Source organism: Ischnura elegans, chromosome 4, assembly GCF_921293095.1.
Source record: "Ischnura elegans chromosome 4, ioIscEleg1.1, whole genome shotgun sequence".
Lineage (NCBI taxonomy): Eukaryota > Metazoa > Arthropoda > Insecta > Odonata > Coenagrionidae > Ischnura > Ischnura elegans.
This window is the reverse complement of record NC_060249.1, coordinates 14,826,252-14,845,155: the sequence shown is the minus strand read 5'-3', so window position 1 is coordinate 14,845,155 and position 18,904 is coordinate 14,826,252. Positions and strand designations below refer to the sequence as shown.

At 39.8% G+C, this 18,904-nt stretch overlaps 1 protein-coding gene across 2 annotated transcripts in view; it reads left to right on the top strand.

Moving 5' to 3' along the window:
- The first annotated feature begins 9 nt into the window (after positions 1-9).
- The window catches only part of LOC124157077 (girdin), a 62,290-nt gene continuing 43,395 nt past the window's right edge, over positions 10-18,904 (top strand). For both annotated transcript variants that reach the window (XM_046531552.1, XM_046531551.1), the window contains exons 1-11: positions 10-259; positions 389-542; positions 616-704; positions 789-897; positions 3,219-3,455; positions 4,446-4,698; positions 5,568-5,770; positions 6,399-6,577; positions 14,043-14,287; positions 16,069-16,298; positions 18,375-18,527. In XM_046531552.1, coding sequence (XP_046387508.1) covers positions 417-542; positions 616-704; positions 789-897; positions 3,219-3,455; positions 4,446-4,698; positions 5,568-5,770; positions 6,399-6,577; positions 14,043-14,287; positions 16,069-16,298; positions 18,375-18,527 — 1,824 coding nt within the window. In that variant the 5' untranslated portion in view covers positions 10-259; positions 389-416. The remainder of the gene's footprint in view (positions 260-388; positions 543-615; positions 705-788; positions 898-3,218; positions 3,456-4,445; positions 4,699-5,567; positions 5,771-6,398; positions 6,578-14,042; positions 14,288-16,068; positions 16,299-18,374; positions 18,528-18,904) is intronic.

The window sequence follows — 18,904 nt, the reverse complement described above, 5'->3', positions numbered from 1 at the left end:
TGGGGAAAAGTGATCGGGAGGGGATTTGTTTTTGTTAATTACTTCGGAAATTTTCTTGGGCGGTGGCATGACCGTACCGTATCCAGAAAAATACTCCTGATAAATGTTGAATGCTACTCCGGGGTTGTAATGCTTCACTAATAGTTGTTAATGTACAGAATTCCGGAATGTGTTGTAGAAGTTTCCTTGTTACCATGTTTGCCCTTGATTATAATGCTGATTAGTTTTAACCAAGCCTTTAAATGTTTTTCTTATTCATGTGAGTGTTTAAAATAGCCTTTTAAATGTTCATTCGTCATTTTTTGTAATATATGTGAATGCTACGATTGATAGTGCGATTGACAGTTTTTAGTTTGTTTACCTAGTGTTTTTTGCTTCAATTTTGTAGGTAAACAAGTTTTTGTGATGAGTTGTAGATGCCAAAAAGGTATTTCAAAGGAATGAGTTCAATATTTTCGATGGCATCCGCTGAAGCAGACGTTAAAACCATGGATTCATCAGTTGAAAGTGAACAATTTATGGCCAGTCCTTTGGTGACATGGGTAACTTTTTCTTTATTAATGGGTACTACTGTTTGCGTTTTGAGAATATTTAATAACCTGCGATTTAATTCAGTTTCAGTCCTGCTTGAGTAACCCTGAGAAGTTAGTAACTTTAGATGATCTAGTGGATGGAGTGCTCATTCATGAAGTTATACTCTTAATGTAAGTGCAATTAAGATACCGATTGAACCAACTCTGATTGAAAAATGCGAGTGATGCTCTTATATGAACTTATTTTTTATGCAGACAACCAAATCCGGAACACAAGGGATTGGTGGTTCCAAGTCACAACGATCCTCTCATCAGAATCCGTAACATGGTATCGAATGTGCAAAATGTTCGAGCTGTTTATGAGGTGGGTGAGAATGCAAGTGCTTGAAAAGATGTTTTCAATTTATGTTCCAATTCATTTTTTTTCTGGCATTATCCGGAAATTATTGGGTTTTTCTTCATGGGAAATTCCTGCAAACATTTTTGTTTAGGGATTGGAAACATTTTTGAATAGGACAAGCTAAAAATGAAAGAAAAGTTCGGGGTGACCACTGTTCTGGAGGACGTGGAAAGCCGGGGTATTCCAATGTATCAGCGAAGTAGTGCAGTGTCAGGGAAAGTCTGAAGGAATGGCATTTGCTGTAATAGTTACATCTGAATATTCCTCTGTGCATAGGTATACATCTTAAATATCATCTAATTTCTAACATTTCATTCAGTTCGTACTCCACTACTGTTTCAATTCATTTAAGTATTTTCTGTGAAGGTGGATATTCATTTCCCCCCCTCATGTGTGATTTTCAAGCCCTGCTGTCCGTTTGTTTGGGTCCCTGTTCTTTTGTGAATTTTCCCAGGGAAGGAAATTGAAATGCCAACTAAAGTTGGATGGAAAATTATCTCTGAAACTGGTTTTTCGATTGTCTCAGGCGATCGTCAATGGGGAAGATATCAAGTGTAAACCCACCTAGGGCTAGTCTAAAACTGTTGGGTTCGATTCTTGTGTAGTTGTTGTGTGATGACTGCATGTTCCAGATGAGTCTGGTGCATTTGAAGGGTTAGGTGTGCTGATATCAGCAGTCGGGTCCACTACTGATTTCGAGTGGAGTATGCCCTGAATTCAGTGACTTTAATGTGCTAACATGTGTCGTGCTACGTTTTTCGACTGTAAGGAATAACTCATTGTTTCTGGTACCCGTTTCATTATTCAGTATTTCATTTTGGTGAATTTAGTTGGCATTTGGATGTCTTAGTGCGTTCTCTTTTTTTGTTTACTTTAGCAATTTAATTTCTCAGGGTAATTATTCCCCTCTTGATGTGCTTAAGAGGTCCAGCTCAGTCAGTTTGTAGTGAACAAAGCAGTCAAGAATGGGGAATTGTGTGAGTGCTGCTGGTGCTCTGGCTGTTCGCCATTTGCTCATTAGGAGAGGGTTTTCATGCACTCACTTGTGCGACAGCGGGAGACGTAGGTTAAAAAAAGGAAATTCTGCCTCTGTTGCTCGCTTATATTGTTCTTGTCATCATGTGATCATTTCTTTGGGAATGAGGAGTTGTCTTTTGTGGAGTCAAAGTTGACGTGAATTTCATTAATTCCTCTCTCTTGTAGCCATGACTTGGTCGACTGTGTGTATTAATATGAACCTGGCTTTGAGATTATGGACGAGTTAGGTTCCTTGATTTATCCCTAAGTTAGGTTAGATATGATCACTTGGAATCAAATAAATAGGGTGTTTACTCAGGATTATTGAGAATTTATTAATTTCAACTATTGAATACAACGAGTGAAAAAATAATCAAGTCTCATAATGGGATTGTATACCAATTTAATAATGATAGTCGTACATGGTCTGTCTGGTAAGTAAGTAAATGCATTTTTTCATGCATGTGCCTATGTTTTGTCATGTGCTGATTGGGTGGATCAGATGGAAAGGTCAACTTGTCATTTTAGTGTAACTTTGTTGACTGCATGTGTCACAATATGCGATGGAAGACTTGCTCAATAAATGGTATGGCCATAAAATGACGTGAAAAATTGATAAACAACCTTGCAAACACTAATGCAGTAATCAAAAAAGCTTAAAAGGTCACAACATATGTATGATCTCAGTTTCAAAATGGTTGAAGTAAGATTGGCCAGAATGTCTCCTGCTGTTCTCAACGTCCTTGACTCGCTCCAATAAAGAAACATGACCCATCTGATGAATTGTTTCCTTACTTCTACGCTTGTATTATATTATTGGCTGTAATTTAATTCTTCCTAATTCCATCTGTTTCTGTCCTATTCTGCTGACTATTTCTCAGTTTTACCATCCATCGCTCTTTACTGAGCTTCAAAGGTAGCAAAAGTTTCACCTCTTCAAGCTTTATTTTCTTACTTTAACGTTGGTTATTGTCTCCTCTGTTTTGCTACTTACCTATATATTTATAACTTAAAATTTTATTTACATTGATTATCAGGTAATACTGGTAATTATCCTTTCCGTATGAATATATCAGAGTCTTCTTGAAATCCACCAGTCTTTCATGACTGCTATGTAGATGTTCCAGAGAAGTATTGCTCTCTCTCCAGTTAACAGTTTCACTACGCACTCATTCACACTCAAAAATACACGTGGTCAATAAAAGCATGTACATGTGCAGCTAAAAGCCTGAGATATTGATTCCTTGTGCATTGCGTGTCGTCCGTAGAATGACCTTTTTCAAACAATCCTCGTGTGCCCGGACCCGGTGGTGCTGGCTGGAGGTGATTCAGGCGAGGGTGGTGGCGTGGGGAGCAGGGAGGAGCAGTGCTTGGCTGCGATGCACTTGATGCTTCTGTTGCTGCTGGGTGCAGCGGTGCAGGGGCCCTCCAAGGAGCCCTTCATCGAGGCCATCAAGCAGCTCCCGCTCGACTGCCAACACTCCATCGTCGATTGCATCAAACAGGTTGGTAGGCCTGCCACGTTTGTTGTATTGGTCTTTGCCACTTTGACGGTGTAAATCAATTGATGTTTCCATCATCCGACATGATCTGTGTGCCATCCAGTATTGAAATTTTGTGCCAGGAGACAAAGTTGTGGTTGAGATTAACAAATGGATCCATTGAGAATGTTCTGCTAAAGAGCTTCACTCATTCACATTGGTTGAGTGAAACTATTTTCTGCCAAAAGCATACTCCTGCACATGGTATCTTATCAGCTCCGGCCAATTTACCAATATTTTAATATATCTTTAAACATTTTAAATTATAATTATAGGTTAATAAGAAGATGCGTTCAATGCTAATGACAGTACTGTTTCTATAGAAACGTATATTACAGTCTATGGCATCATTGAAAATTTGGTGAAAAATTTCAACTTCGCAATAAATAATTTCACTAAAGCAAACTTTTTGGGTCTCATGAAATTTGTTATATTTTGGTACGACTGTTCTGTAAATACAGTCGTGGGGAGAAAAGTGAACCCGTTGGGCCTGGACTGGGCGTCGACCACTCTGGGAAACCCTTTGTCAGTTATTGCATATTATGATATTGGAAGTGATTAGGGGCCATTAGGTTTAATGAAATAGTTGCATTTGTCTGGGAACTTGTGCTCATTGTCTTAGCAGAGGTATTAGAAAGAATCTTTTTCATTGTCAAATGTGTGCTAATGCCCACTGCTACGAACTGGAAACAATTGGGGCAATTTGTGCAGAACATTTTTCAGTGGCACTTCACATAAGTCTTCTAATTTGGGGCACCTGTAACCATTTGATGGACCTTGTGTATGCATAAAGAGATACTAATGTCATTCTCTTTTAAAGATACCAGTGAATTCAGCAGTCCGCCAGATTTTTTCCAAAACACACCCAATGAAGTCATTTATGGTGTGATCTTGAATACTTGATTTTCTTAAGTTTTATGCAAGTTTGTCTCTTGTCTCTTTGAATGTCTGTAGGTGACCAACAGCCAGGAGTTGGTGTTGACACAGGAGTGGGAGGAAGTGATGGGTACGAATGGAAATGATGTGGTTGTGCCTGAGCTTCTTGCGTCGCATGTGGTGCGCTTGGCCAAGGAGAGGGATGCGTACTTGAACAAGTGGACCAAGAGCATCCTCAGGGACGAGAGTGGTGGCTGCATTGGTGTCAAGGGCGAGGGGCCAGAATGTGAGGCAAGCCGTGGTGCTGTGACACCTTCGTCCAATGGCAGTGGTGAGCCATCATCTATATTTACCTAAGACTACCCCATAATCAACCTCAATTGGCATTTCTTAAATGCCAGCGTATTTTATACTCCCAATTCCTCTACATTATTGGTATACAGTAAAACTTTGATTTCACATCAAGTCTTGTTTTTACCCAGCGGCACTCAAGTCTGACCGGAAAGAATATGGAATTGCAATGGTGAAACTGCAATTTTACATCTTTTCATGATTTTCCACAGCATAAACTCAGCTCCAAAGAGCCAGCTAATCTAGATTTTACGCAGTTATGTATTGAATTCACACAGAATAACCACTGTATTGAAGAAAATTCTGATATCGATCTCCCCTATGCGTTAAGTTCTTTAAAGAAATACGCATGCTTAGTCAAATAAACAAAAATAGGGTGTGGTTGAAACATCATTAATTCGTGTGTGTAATTCTCATTGTGTGCAATAAATAAATGACAAACAATTAAAATATGGTGCATTACTTTCTGGGCAACTCTTGTAAATTGTATCATTGTATTCTTTAAGCTCTCAATGCATTTTCCTTTAAGGAGGCATGTTGCATCATCAGCATATAATACCGTATTTGTCTGAATATAGTCCCTCCTTTTTTTTCCAAAATGCCTATCGTAAAAGTAAAGGGGGGGGGACTACATTCAAACCCATTTTTAAAAAATTTTTCCTGAAACTCAAGCGTCCAAATTAGGGAGGGGACTATATTCGTAGAAATACGGTATTGAATCACCTCTGATACTGCTCTTAAATCATTAATGTACGTATTAAAAAAGAAATGGGCCTAGGACTGACACCGACCAAATTGTTCATAGAAGCCTATGGGGTTTTAATGCTTGCCTACTCATTATAACCTCAGGAAAGGATGAGGATGCTACCCGAGAGAAGGTAAGGAGTTCCAGCCATCACCAGAGCACTGTTGCCATCTCAGTGGAGGTGTCTGAGCTGAAGGCGAGAATCCGGCGGCTGCGACAGGAGCTGGAGGAGAGGACAGAGACACTCGGCGACTGTCGGGAAGAGCTGAAGCAGTCACATGCGGAGACGAGTGCTTTGAGGAGGAGGGTGCGTTTTTCTTTGACTACTTCTGAAATGTAGTTCAAAGAGTCATTCTCAAATGGGCATGCTGACCAAATATTTTTATTTTTGATAGATTTTGAAAAGTAGAGAGATGCTTATTTTTTTCCGCTTTTCGGTCAGTTGCCTTCTTCTCTAGCTGCTGGATAAGAAAAATCAATGGCCTAAACCAGTTTGCATATAAGTTGATGACGTTATGAATTCATGCCGTGTGGGTTGCCCCTTTTTTGCTACTCCTCAGCTTTGTGCATTTGCTTTGTGTGGCTTGTGTTTGTTTTCACTCTTGTCAGCAATTCCTTACCTCAATCGAAGGCTCTACTTATGCAAATGAATCATAACGCTAATGACAACACCAACTCTTGATAAATGGGCGGCAACATTTGCTTTTTCTTATTTTTTTTTACTTATGAGAGAATGGTTGAACGTGTAAGAATTCTTACCAGGAATCTGGATTTTGGGTAATCATCTTCCTTATGCTTTCTTAGATTTTGGGCTTTGTTTCTGGGGAAAATTAATGTAGCCTTGGTGGCTGAGCTATAAGAACTATTATGTACTTTTATGTATAATTTTTTGTGTCTGGTGATGTGCTTCTTACCCTGATGGCTTTGTCTTTAAGGTTCAAGACTTGACGGAGAAGGCACGGGAGTATGCCAGTTACCAGGACGAGTTGGATGCGTTGAGAGAGCGTGCCGTGCAGGCAGACCAGATGGAGGAGGACATTCGTCGGTATAAAGAGCGGCTCAGGGACATGGAAGTGTATCGGGCAATGGTGGATGAACTGCGAGAGGATAATCGGTAATAATTTCCCTATTTATTTCCCTTACCCCCGAAAACAGCACAATGAGGCCTTTACATCGGAAGTATATAAACAATCAACAGCAGATGATAACACACACCCATGCCCTGGAAGGGGCAACCTATCCAGGCGGGACTCGAACCCGCGACCTTCGGTGTGGTAGGCGAGGAATTATACCCGCCGCCACTGAGGCCGACGATTGTGATGAGTTATTGAGGTTTGCTCATTTAGATGGTATTTCCTCAAATTTAACCAGTTTTGCTTAAAAGTTAATGTGTTACTGTAAACTCTCATTATTACGAAGTAGTCTGAAAAACTGGAGGTTCTTAATAACGAACTTTGTAAGAGTGTTTATTTTAGGAATCATCACAAAAAACATGCATAACCTCAGAGTAATGTGTATGATGTACATGATTAAATTATGAACAAACACAAATATAATCAGAGGTTTCAGGCGAGATGGAGTTGAAATGGAACATAACAAAGAAGCAGGAGCAATTTCCTCAATTTTATAATTATTGTACGATCGTCAGGTAATGATGCTACAGTAGACTCTCGTTATTATGAAGTTCACGGGACCGAAAAACCAGAGGTTTGTAATAACTTAAGTTCGTATGAACGTTTCTTTTAGGACTTGTTAAAAAAAAAGTATATAATATATGCGATTAAATTTTGCTCTAATATGTAAAAACAACAAAATTCTTTTCACTCAATGGCAGAACACAATCGAAGGTTGATCACTTCCCGAATGTAGTAAGTCCTCGATATGCAAGTCCTTGTAGTTCCAAGACCTTGTTCGTAAGTTGATAAACATACACTCCGGCCACTGAGAGTTGTCCGATGACAGTTGGAAGGGTCTAGTTTGGGGTAGGGGGTAAGGTTGCCGGGTAAGAAAGGGAAATGCCGACGTCACTTGTAAACAAAAGGGTTCCGTGAAGAAAGGAACCATATGGACAAGAGCATTAGGGACCCAAAGGAGGAATCCCCTACTTTGGTGATTAGAAGAAAGGGCTTGTTTTGGTTGTTCAGGCTTATTTCAGTGCTCTATATACATGTGAAAACGTTGTATGACTAGGTGAGGATGTGAGGTGCGTTTGGAGGACAGCGATTAACCGCAAACCATGCTGGCACAGGGTTTTCCACCCCTCTTTTTGTGCTGTCATCGGACAACTCTCGCTGGGCAGACTGTATCCAAGACATTGAGGAGTACAGTAATCCTGCAAAATGCAACACTGCATCACAATTGTGTGCTAACTCACAATAGGGTAGTTTCCTTCATCAAAGAAAACGAAAGGCATTGTTTGCGATTCGTTACCCACCATTAGTGTATTCATAATATACAAATTATTTGTTTTTAGAAATACCGGTTTAGACGAATGGCAAGGGTCAATTTTATCCTCATTTGAAAAAGGCGAGATTGGCGCCACTCCACGTGACGTCACAGGGACCTAGTTTCTATACGAGTAGATAGGAGTTTTACATAGTCTGAGATTACCAATGCATGCATGAGGCACAGAACTCAGGGAAACATCTCTTAATAATCACCTATTAAAACTGCCTATGGTCGTAAAGTTTTCCTCGTTTGATAGGGGAATAATAATCCTTATTTAAGCCAAGCGCTACCAGATAGCAGGGTACTCGGCTACCTGCTAACATCCTGCATCGTATCAACGCTCAAAGCCTCGCCCCAAGGTCACCTCACTTGCGGCAGAGGGAACCAGAACGGCGTCACCTGGAGATTACGCGGTATTCATACTTAGCCGTCGTGTTTTCGCACGCTTGAAAAATTTCACTTTTCATTTAACCGCAAAAAATAGATATCGTCATTTAAAAATCTAAAAGCATGAAAAACGTACTCCAGGAGTAATAATCTTTCGATTTAGGCAATAAAAAAATAAAAGGAAACCACCCTATTGTGACGAACTGATCTAGCTGGGCATGCGACGCAGTCAGACCCTTTTCCCCATCTGATGGTGGGTGACCTTGAATGCGCTCGAGGCCCACCCACTCTTCTAGCCAATCATGAAAGAGTGAGTGGTAGGTGAAAGTGTGTAGGGGGCCACAGTCTCTATCCGACTTTTGTGCAGTGAAAATTGCTCTCCGGGATGCAGTGTTGCCAAACTTAATCTGTGGAGATCACACCTGCACTGCCTCACGTACAGTTTTTTTCATGGACTGGTAATGCTGGTCGGCCGTATGACAAGGAAGGGGGTGGAGGGGAATGGCAAGGTGGAAGGGGCAGTGCTTCTTATTGGCTACTAGATCTCTACCGCCCAGCCGCCAACAGTTCGTTATAAGGGCATAACAGAAACTTGTAATGCAGTGTTGCATTCAGTAGGATAACTACGCTTTTTGTTGCCTTATTCAGGTTTTTCAACTTATAGACAAATTCAACTCTCGAACAAGGTCTTGGAATGCATCTTGTTCATATGTCGCGGACTTGCTGTACTTCATGATAAACCCTGAGGAAGAACAATAAATTTTCTAAACGTTTTCCTACTGAAGTGTTCGTTTGCGGACTTCCACCTCAAGAGAAATATCAACTAATATAATAATATAGAGGTCAAGAAGAATTATCAATCCATTGTACATTTATTGTGTTTTTTACCCCGAGCAAGTGAACCAATTCCTAAGTTGTAGATAATTTGACCACAAGGCATGCTTCTCCAAGTAGTCCATAACAGCTATGATGTGTATTTCCCTGGTAAACTTGAATCACTGGTGAAGTTGACTTAGCAAATCTTAATTTTTTTGAAATTGTTGGAAGGAGAGTGTGAAAAAGTCCGGGGAAACATAGATTTTTATACATAAACTTTTCTCGGGAATCCACTCAGGTAAGATTTTGTAAAAGTGCCAAAAAAAAAAATTATCCCACAGGTAAGATTTGGTAGGTTTTTTTTTTTTTTGGCGCTTTTACAAAATCTTACTTGTGTGGAATCCCAAGAAAAGTTTTTATATTCTGTTTGCTGGAAAAGTGTTAAATCTTACATAAAGATTTTTATCATGGAAATCAAACGGTGGAATCTTGTGGAACCTTTACTAAGCCTCCACACTCCCATTTTAATCCCTGGGGACAAAGGCTGGGGTGAACTTACAGATGCCATAAGGCCTAATTGTGTAAGGAAAAATACGGAAAAAAAATCAAGTGACACTACCTAACATTCTCTTTTAAACAGGGTTATTCTTTATTTGAATTGGCTGAGTGTTGAAATGTTTGTACCCTTGCCTAAATCCTGATCATTAGCACTAAATGCTTATCCTTCTGAAGGCAAATTTAATTTTAAACATGTTGTTTCAGTATGTATTATGATATCTTTATTACTTATGATGATGCTACCGTATATGTCTGAATATAGTCCCCCCTTTTATTCCAAAAATGCCTGTGGTAAAAGTAAAGGGGGGGATTATATTCAAACGCATTATTTTTTAACTTTTCCGGAAACTGAAGCTTCAAAATTAGGGGGGCGGGGGACTATATTCAGAGGGGGACTATATTCGGAGAAATATAATACAGTGGAACTTGGTTAGTACGTTTCTGAAGGGACCACGAAAAATGAACGTACTAACCAGGAAAACGTACTAACGAGGAAAGTAAATAATAGCAGTCGGGGTTATTGCAATCAGTGAAAAAGTCGTCATAATTACAATTACTATCGGTAGTTCTCATAGGATCGCCTTCCTGAACTCTTTTCACATTTAAAATCAAGAAAATGAGCGCTACCATGAAAAACAATACGATGTGAATAAAAATCGCAATTTTTCATGGACATCCCGGAGACGATTTCATGATTACGGCGTCTATCTCCCGTGATTTATCCTATATATATTTACAGAACGAGGACGAGTGAAGCTCAGACAAGCGAAGACAAGTCATTTTTCTTTCTCACAGCGTACTCGGAGAATATAACAACAACCCGGAGTAAGTCAACTGGTTTTTTAAACATCATAAAAATTGGGCAAAATTATATTGACTTTCAAATTACGGCAACAGCCGTAGACATTCGCTTCTGGAATGATACCATTTCGATTGTAAAATCGATCGATATATCGACTGATGACACGCAAGATTATTAGATTACGACGTAATTACAAGAAAATTTTATATTAAACAGTTAAAATTTACTTTCAAAATTTGTCTAATGTCGTCTGCTTTTGTTCCGAGATCAAGTATTTTTAAGCTAAGCTTCGCGTGGAGATCCAGAGGATCGTCTGCTCCCGCAACAGTAGTCAAGTAAATACGCACGACGTCGAGTTTATGGAGCAGTACTGCTTTAGATAATGTGGGAATTGTCTAATACCGTTAAGACTCATTTCTTCATCATGATAACTCGTGCAATAGCAACAATTGCCCACTCACGAACTTTGTGCGCGGCAGTGGGCACTCCCAAGCGCTCCAAAGGCAACAGAAGGTGAGGAGCTCGGGGTGGGGAAAATAGGGAAGTGCACTAATTTTTTTTTATTGCTGAATTTGAAAGTTTAGCCTAAAAAAGAAACATTAGTATAGTCACTTTTATTTTCTGCATCTGGGGTATGCACTTTAAAACGTTTTGAAAGTCGGAAAATTTCATGTTGCACTGAAACACAGTGCCTCCATCTTGATTGAGATGTGACGTCACAAGGCAGTAGTCACCAGTGGAGTATCGCTGTATTCCGTCGCCTTCTTTAGCGCGGCGAGAGTTTCCGGGAATCGGTGGAGTTTGCTTCCTAAAAATGTCGTCTAGTACCGAAAACATGAATTCAAAATAGAATTATAAATGATTTTTTGTTCCAAATTTCATCTCGACGTCGAAACAAAAGCCTGGAGAAGATATTTATTCCCGTGCCTTAAGCACAAGCTATACGGAATAAATGGTTCAAGGATGCTCCTGACTCTTACCTATCGATGATATTCTGTTTTGAAGATCATTTGAAGGTATTGTGAGATCAAATTGATATTTATATTATAATAATTTACTTAATAGGTACCTCAGTCACATCAGAAAGTGTGTTGAGTCAAAATATAGCATCTTCCGCGTAGACCTACGTAATTTATAAACTGAAAGTAGTTTGGTTAAAGAATTATGGCGCAACTGTTTTTTTACACGACCGGGCAAAATGCGTACTTTGCCCATGATATGTGCATATATGATAACAAACGATTTTTGTTAAAGTTAATCTTTATTTGTTGAAATTAGTACATTTATAGGTGATACAGATATAAAGGTACACGGCAGGTCGCGCGGCGTAATTTGTACTCCACTGGTGACGGGCTCATCTTGCTGATCTAAAAAATTAGCTACAATACCTCGAACTTTGAAAACTCGCAATATAGGCAAAGTACATTGTAAGAATACACGAGACCATTATAGCCCAGAATGTACGTACAATGTCGAAATCCTTGGTTTTCAAAGATTGACGTATTTTATACGCCAGCGCGCCCGGTCCAGGGTTATCAACTTTTATTTCATCCTATTTGTTAGTTGAAATTATATTTCAGAATGGTTCTTTTAGCACTGCTACTGAGGTAAACTGGTAGGTACTGAGTACAAGGTTCTTAGGTATGTACTGAGTAAGTAAACTCCCTTTGGAGTAATGTGAATTACAAGTGTTCGAGATATATGGCATTTTATATTCGCTTTGTGTTCTTATTAATTATGCCTGTACGCATATTGTTGCTTGCCGCGAGCCTTTAATGGTATGTGCTCTTGCAAGAGTGGTTTTCATTTTTAATGTGGAAGTTGGTCAGTATAAGCAAAGAAAAAATTAACATTTTAGCGCACACCAACCCTTGTAGTCATCGTATCTCGGCGTTTGTAATGACACTGCTAAAATACCTAAACGCCATAATGACGATAAAAAATTGTCTCATGTCAATGATTGCTGCAATTATAATTAATGATAAACTAGACGCCGTATGATCACAATGAAGGCAACAAAAAATAATGCCATGACGTAGACTTGAACCATGGTCCTTAGGGTAACGTCTATCCTTTGACTCGTGCACTCTACCACTACCCCAACCGACCCAATGAGATTATTTTAAATTTATATATGTAACTTGTAAAAAGTAACGCATGAAAATTAATTAATTACAGCCTAACTAACGCCCTAATTGAAAAAGATGCAGCAAGGTACGCGGTCTCCCCTTGTTAGCCTTAACGTCTCGCATTTCTATGGAGCGTTGAACCTGTCCTCCTTATTCAAAAATTCAGTACCCATAAATACATCAAAGTTTGGTATACCAATTATAAATCGTTGGACTTTTCCTTCTCCCAACCAAGATTATCTTTTCTTGAACCCATCCTGGACAGCGAACCATTGCAACAACCAGCCAGCTCGGAAATAAGGCTAACATCCCATGATTCTAGTAGCGAAGGGCGAACGTTCCGGCCGGCGTGAATACATACGCAACGAATAAGTCTTGCAGCAAACGTCTGAAATAGGTATATTAGTTTGACTCGGTTCTTACAAAAAAAGTTTTGGCATGATAAACGGCATTGTGCCAAAATATACCCAGCGAAAAATAAATGCCATCATGCATTTATTAAAGATTCAATGTGTTATTCGTACTACTCTTTCCAAACTTGAAGTTGACACGTAAATGAATATTAATATATTACGCAATGATGAAGTCGTTTACTCAAAAGAGAAGCAGCCACATATATAATCTGAAGATATTTTATGACAGCAAAAAACGGATACCCTCAAATTCTGTAATTTTTCTATGCAATAATAGTGGTAAAACTAAACGGTGTAGAAGCTGCCTTCTGCTACTGCCTTGTGACGTCACGGCCAATATTCAACATGGACACCCGTTTTCGCGGCCTTTGAATTTTTCCATATTTCAGACGGTCATCTCGAATCAAGTATTCACTATTAGGATTTAAACTGTGGTTTTACGACATTATGTTATTCTGAACTCTAATTTAAAAAATGTGTTTGGTGCATTTGAAACACTAGTGCACTTCCCTATTGGGGCTTCTTATTGGCTGTAGTTTTTCATAGTCAGACTGGTCAGACATTCCCGAAAAACGGCCGCATTTTATTTTTCATCACGTCACAAGAATTCAGAAATGCATTTGGATAAATTACGGTAGAAGAAAGAGATGTGGAATGAATGGAAGAATGTTAATGGCTAACAATAATAAATTAAATCATGAATTCAGACGTTTGCGACCCTTAAGAAGACACTAGAGAACGAATTGCGGGTTGCGTCACGGCAAGCAATTGAGCGTACTAACCAGGAAAGCGCAATTTTTTCAAACGTACTAACCAAATTCTTTTACCTGTATTTTGTTCGGATGGTACCGGGACCGAGGGAAATCGCCGTACTAAGGAGGAAAACGTACTAAGGAGGAACGTACTAACCAAGTTCCACTGTACTTTCAATTCCACGAGGCATTTGTCCCAATTGTAAAATAGTGATCGAAATGAATTCCCCAAAAGATTCCCAGTGCTCACCACCTATGGTTTTGCTTGGCTCAGGGTTTTGCAGGAAACAAAAGATTTGCTGGAAGATCAGTTGAGTGCTGTGCGTCCGAAGGCAGAGAAGGCATCGCTGTTGCAGAGCGAGGTGAACTGCGTGCGACGAGAGATGATGGACTTGAAGATGGAGCGTGAGGCGGAGAAGGCGAAAGCGATGGAGCTGGGGACGGAGGCGATGCGCGTGAAGCTGCAAGTGATTGAGCAACTGAGGGAGGCGCTCAAGAGTGAGCACAGGACCAAGGGAGGTTAGTCCATCTTGGCTCTCTCTCTCTTTTTCACCCCTCTTCTTTAATAATAATAATAAATTGTTTATTACTCCAAAAAAATAAAAAGTACAGAATAGAATTAATTACATAAAATGGAGTAACTTTAGGTAGCCATTAAGGACAACCTGTTTTATGGCTACCATCATTTACATAGGGTCATGCTGACATATAAATAATTTAGGCTCAGTATTTGAGTTGAAGTAAGTAAGTACATGTATTACATGGTATTTTATCATAGAAAAATATCCTCCATACCTTGCTTTCTAAACAACCAAGACTGTATATTTTTCACAATTGCATTATTATTTTTTGCTTTCAGACATGAATCAGGTAATAAGTTATACACTTTTGGGGTTATAAACGAGAAACAACGTTTACACAGCTTAAGGTTAGGTCTTGGTAAAGTAATCTTGGTAAAGTAAAGTGATCTTCGTAGGGTGAAGGAAGAACGGTTGTATAATAATAACCCCGTATTTCCACTTCTCATGAAAAATTAATGTAAAACCTTGTAAATAAAAGATGTCTCAAGGGAAGAAAGCCTATACTACAAAATAAAGGAAAGGAACTTTCAAGACGGCTCTTTTTTAAAATTACTCTAATAGGCCTTTCTTGCAATACAACAATGGATCTTATAGAATTTTTATAAGCTGCACCCCAACTAAATACACCATTGTTAAGCCTGGTATTAACTAGAGCGTTATGAATGAGTTTGAATAAATAAAAACCTTGTCTCCATCATCACGCACCTTATCTTAGACTCTGCTGTTGAACCTGTGTAATCCAGACTCTCGGTAATCCAATGCATCCAGTCTGGCAACCTCCCGTCAGTTAAAATAAATTCATGTGCTGTGAATGAAAATAATTCAATGCAAGCTGTTCGCTGGTATTTGCAGGGCCAACAATAACACACAGGGTCTATGGTGACCCCATGAAATAAATACTTGTCACACTATGATATGCTTCGAGCAGCCAAATGCTTCCTTCATATTGATATTATATTGTCGTATGAACGACAGAATTGACAAATTTTACATGCACAGTGACAGGATTAATGTATTTACATGTGTATATAGATGGATGTTTTTGTGGGCGCCTCCTTTTCCTTTGCGTCCTCTACTTTTTTTTCTGCTGGTCTTTTAAAACACGTCTTTTTCATAGCTCTCTCAACATACGACTTCCTTTTTTTTTTTAAAGTATACCAGGACTAGCCGCGGTGATAACTTTTACGGAAGTCACCCGCAATGCACAATCGTGCGAAAGATCCACAGAGAAAAAATCATTACTTTAAAACTAGTCAAGAGCGAACACCTCTTTGTGTTCTATGTCCGGGCCTGCTCTCCGGCTGTGGTGCTGTGCGCACGATTGGACTGCTTGTGGCATCATGTACTCTGCAGTCCAGCAGCACCTTGTCCGGTGCCACAAATCCAATCAAACAAAAAAAAGTGTCCACAAATATCCACAGGGAAGAATGATGCCTCGGTAGCTTAACTGGCTAAAGCAATCGACTGGAAATCGGGGGATCCGGGTTCGAATCCCGGTCAAGGCGGATGATTTTTTCTCTGTGGATCTTTCATACGTCTCCCGTTAGTTTTCTCTCGCGTCCTTTGCTACTATTGTTATCTCCTCTCTACGATTGTTAATTTATTTATGGTAACAAACAACATGGTGGTTTGCTTAGTGTAGGGATGAGAAAATAGCACAGTTAATGTGCAAACGTGATGATGGTGAGTTAAGTGTGTTTTTTCCCCTTTGAATTCAAGGCAAAGGCAGTGAGGTTGGGTCAGATGAAGATGAGGAGGAAGGTGGTGGCGTGGAGAACCGAAGCCTGAGCGACCAGCTGTCCAGGCAGGCTGAGGCGAGGGTGCTTCGACTGGAGCTTGAGAACAGCCGACTCACTGCCGAGCTGGAGGCAAAGAAGCAAGAGATGGACACGGAGGTGGCAGCACGAGTCGATTCCCTACAGGCAGAGAACAAGCGACTTACAATGAAAGTGAGTGCATTCCCCCAGGCTTTCTCTAAAGACTAAATTTTCTAAAACCATGGTCAGCATTAGAATCTGGAGAATTTTCAATGTTTCTGAAGAGAGTTATCAATTTGTGTTTTGAATCCTCGTGCTCTCTATGATAAACTATATCACCGTCAAAATGATGTGCCACTCTGCTTTCAATATTTTCATCTTGGTCCCTAAGCACAATGCTATCTAAATATGTACAGCATATTAAATTCAATTTTTTTCCTATTTTGACCAAGAGTATTGGGTTAAAATAGTAAAGAACATAAATACAAGACATGTGTAAAGGGAGGTAGAGAAAGAGGTGTATTTATTCATAGGGCAATGGTACATTGATAAATGAGTTTAGGGGCAAAATAAATGGATCAATGTTATACAGCAATCAATTCAGTGGGGAGGAAAGTCGGTAGTGGAGTGAGCGCTTGATGAGGAATAGTCTTATGGAATTATGAATGTGTACGTGTGGATCAACAGGGGACATTGAAATTAATAGAGGAAAGCAAATCAGGATGATCAATCGGAATTCAAGTTGAGCTTCCGAGAAGTATTTCACCATTTGACAGTCAAATTTGAGGCATTTTGAAGAACTTTGCTGTCCGAGGTAGTGTGAATTGGTATGAATATTTTACAGTCCTCGGCATAGAGTAGAGTATTAGCCTGGGAGGGAGGCAAAAGTATGGCCAGATTAACAATGAAGAGGCTAATAGATGTGGCCCTAGGACACTGCCTTGAGGAACACCAGGTGTTACTGGGGACCAGTGAGAAGATGTGCCAGAAAGTATAATCCATTGTGTTCAATTGCTTAGGAAGGATTTGATGAGATCAATAAAATGGTATGCTGAACTCTTGACTAAACTTGTGAAAGAGGAATCAAGAAATATGGCATCAAGTTGAAAATTTTTTGGTATTGAGGGACAGCATGGTGATGGAAGATAGTTAGATTAGTGAGACAAGAACGATTAGGTGGGAAACAATGTTGATTATTCGATGGGATAGGGAATGTACAGTAGTATAATACATTAAGGATAATCCTCTCAGAGACAGTAGATAGGATTATTAGTAATGAAATAGGGCAATAGTTTGTAACTTCACCTTTAGGACCAGTTTTGTAAGTAGGAATATTGATTGCTGTTTTCCATTGGTGCGTAAAGATGCTGAGTGTCAAGAGAAGACTCGGAAGAATTGGGAGCAAGGAGGCACAGTTATGTGCAAAGATAAAACTGAGGCCATGAGGACGTGGTGAATGGTGGAGAGGTATTTTTGAAAGAAAGTGAAATATCTCCTTTGGATTGCTCCCTATGCAGGATAGACAGTGTGTAGATTTTAATGCAAGGGAGTGGTCGTGGATGGAAGGTAGATTGGATGCAGGCATGAAACAATCTGAATAGAATTTAGCAAACAAGTTTGGTCCTTCGGAGCTCTCGGCATTAATGTTTTCATTAGAAGCAGTGTCTGGAATTCAGGAATGATTAGGGCGGCAATTCACAGAAGACATGAAATTGTTTGGGGTGGCAGTAATAGATGAGCACACACCACGTGCATTCCTTCTGATCAAGTCATGTGAGAGTAGTTTTAGAGTAATGAAGCTCCGTGTAAAAACTACAAGTGTGTTAGTTCCGAGTGGTTTTGTAGAGGTACCATGCTTGATTTTTGTTTCTGAGAGCATATAGGGTGTCAGCTTCAAACTAAAAGGGGAATTTCTTGGTTCTGAGTTTCACTGCAGGGACAAAATCCTTGACGGCACTCTCATTGATGGCATACAGGAAGTCCTTCCCTTCTTTGGGGATGAAAAAGGAGGGCACGGATCAGGGTATGAGGTCAAGGGAGCGGTTGATATCTTCCCAGCAAACTTTAGGGTTTCGAAAAGGGGTTTTCAGAGGGGGCAAGTGGCAGTGGTGGCACATTCACTTGAGCCAATCACTAGTTCAATTATTTCCATAATAAAAGTGACTTTAATCATTGATAGGGGTAGTTCATTAGCAGTTTTTGAACCCATGTGAAAAAATCTTCAGCTCGCGTATCCCTATCACGATTGATTCCTTTGTTTATCAACAGGTTGAGCAGCTTCAGGAGGAAAGTGGTTGGTGGAACTCGGAGCGAGAGCAGCTGGAGGGTGGCCTCCAGGAAGCGCTGGTGGAGAGAAGGCGACTCCAGAATTCCCTGGATTCGGCAAAGGAAGCGAACAAAGCACACGTGGAGGAGAAGCAGGTGAGTTATAGCTTTCGTTTTATTTTCTTTGCAATCACATCTAAACGTGATTCTCTTTTGACTCAAGGGCATGCCTAATAGTATCTTGCCTCTTTTTTAATTTTTGTGGATCAAAGTCATGAGTTTTCTCCTAATGTGAGCTTACTGTATTCTGGGAAACAGCAGGAAGTTACTTCTTTGTCTTGTTCAAAAATGATATGATAGAAGACTAGCTGTACAAAATTTCATGGGGTGCACCACACTGCTAATCTCTTCTGTGATTTACACCTTCATGAAAAAAACTTAGCTTCTTCATGCTATCTGGTGAGAACCCTATGTAGGGCTCATGTCCTTTTATTCCTTTATTTTGGTATCCTTTATTCACATATGAATTTCTA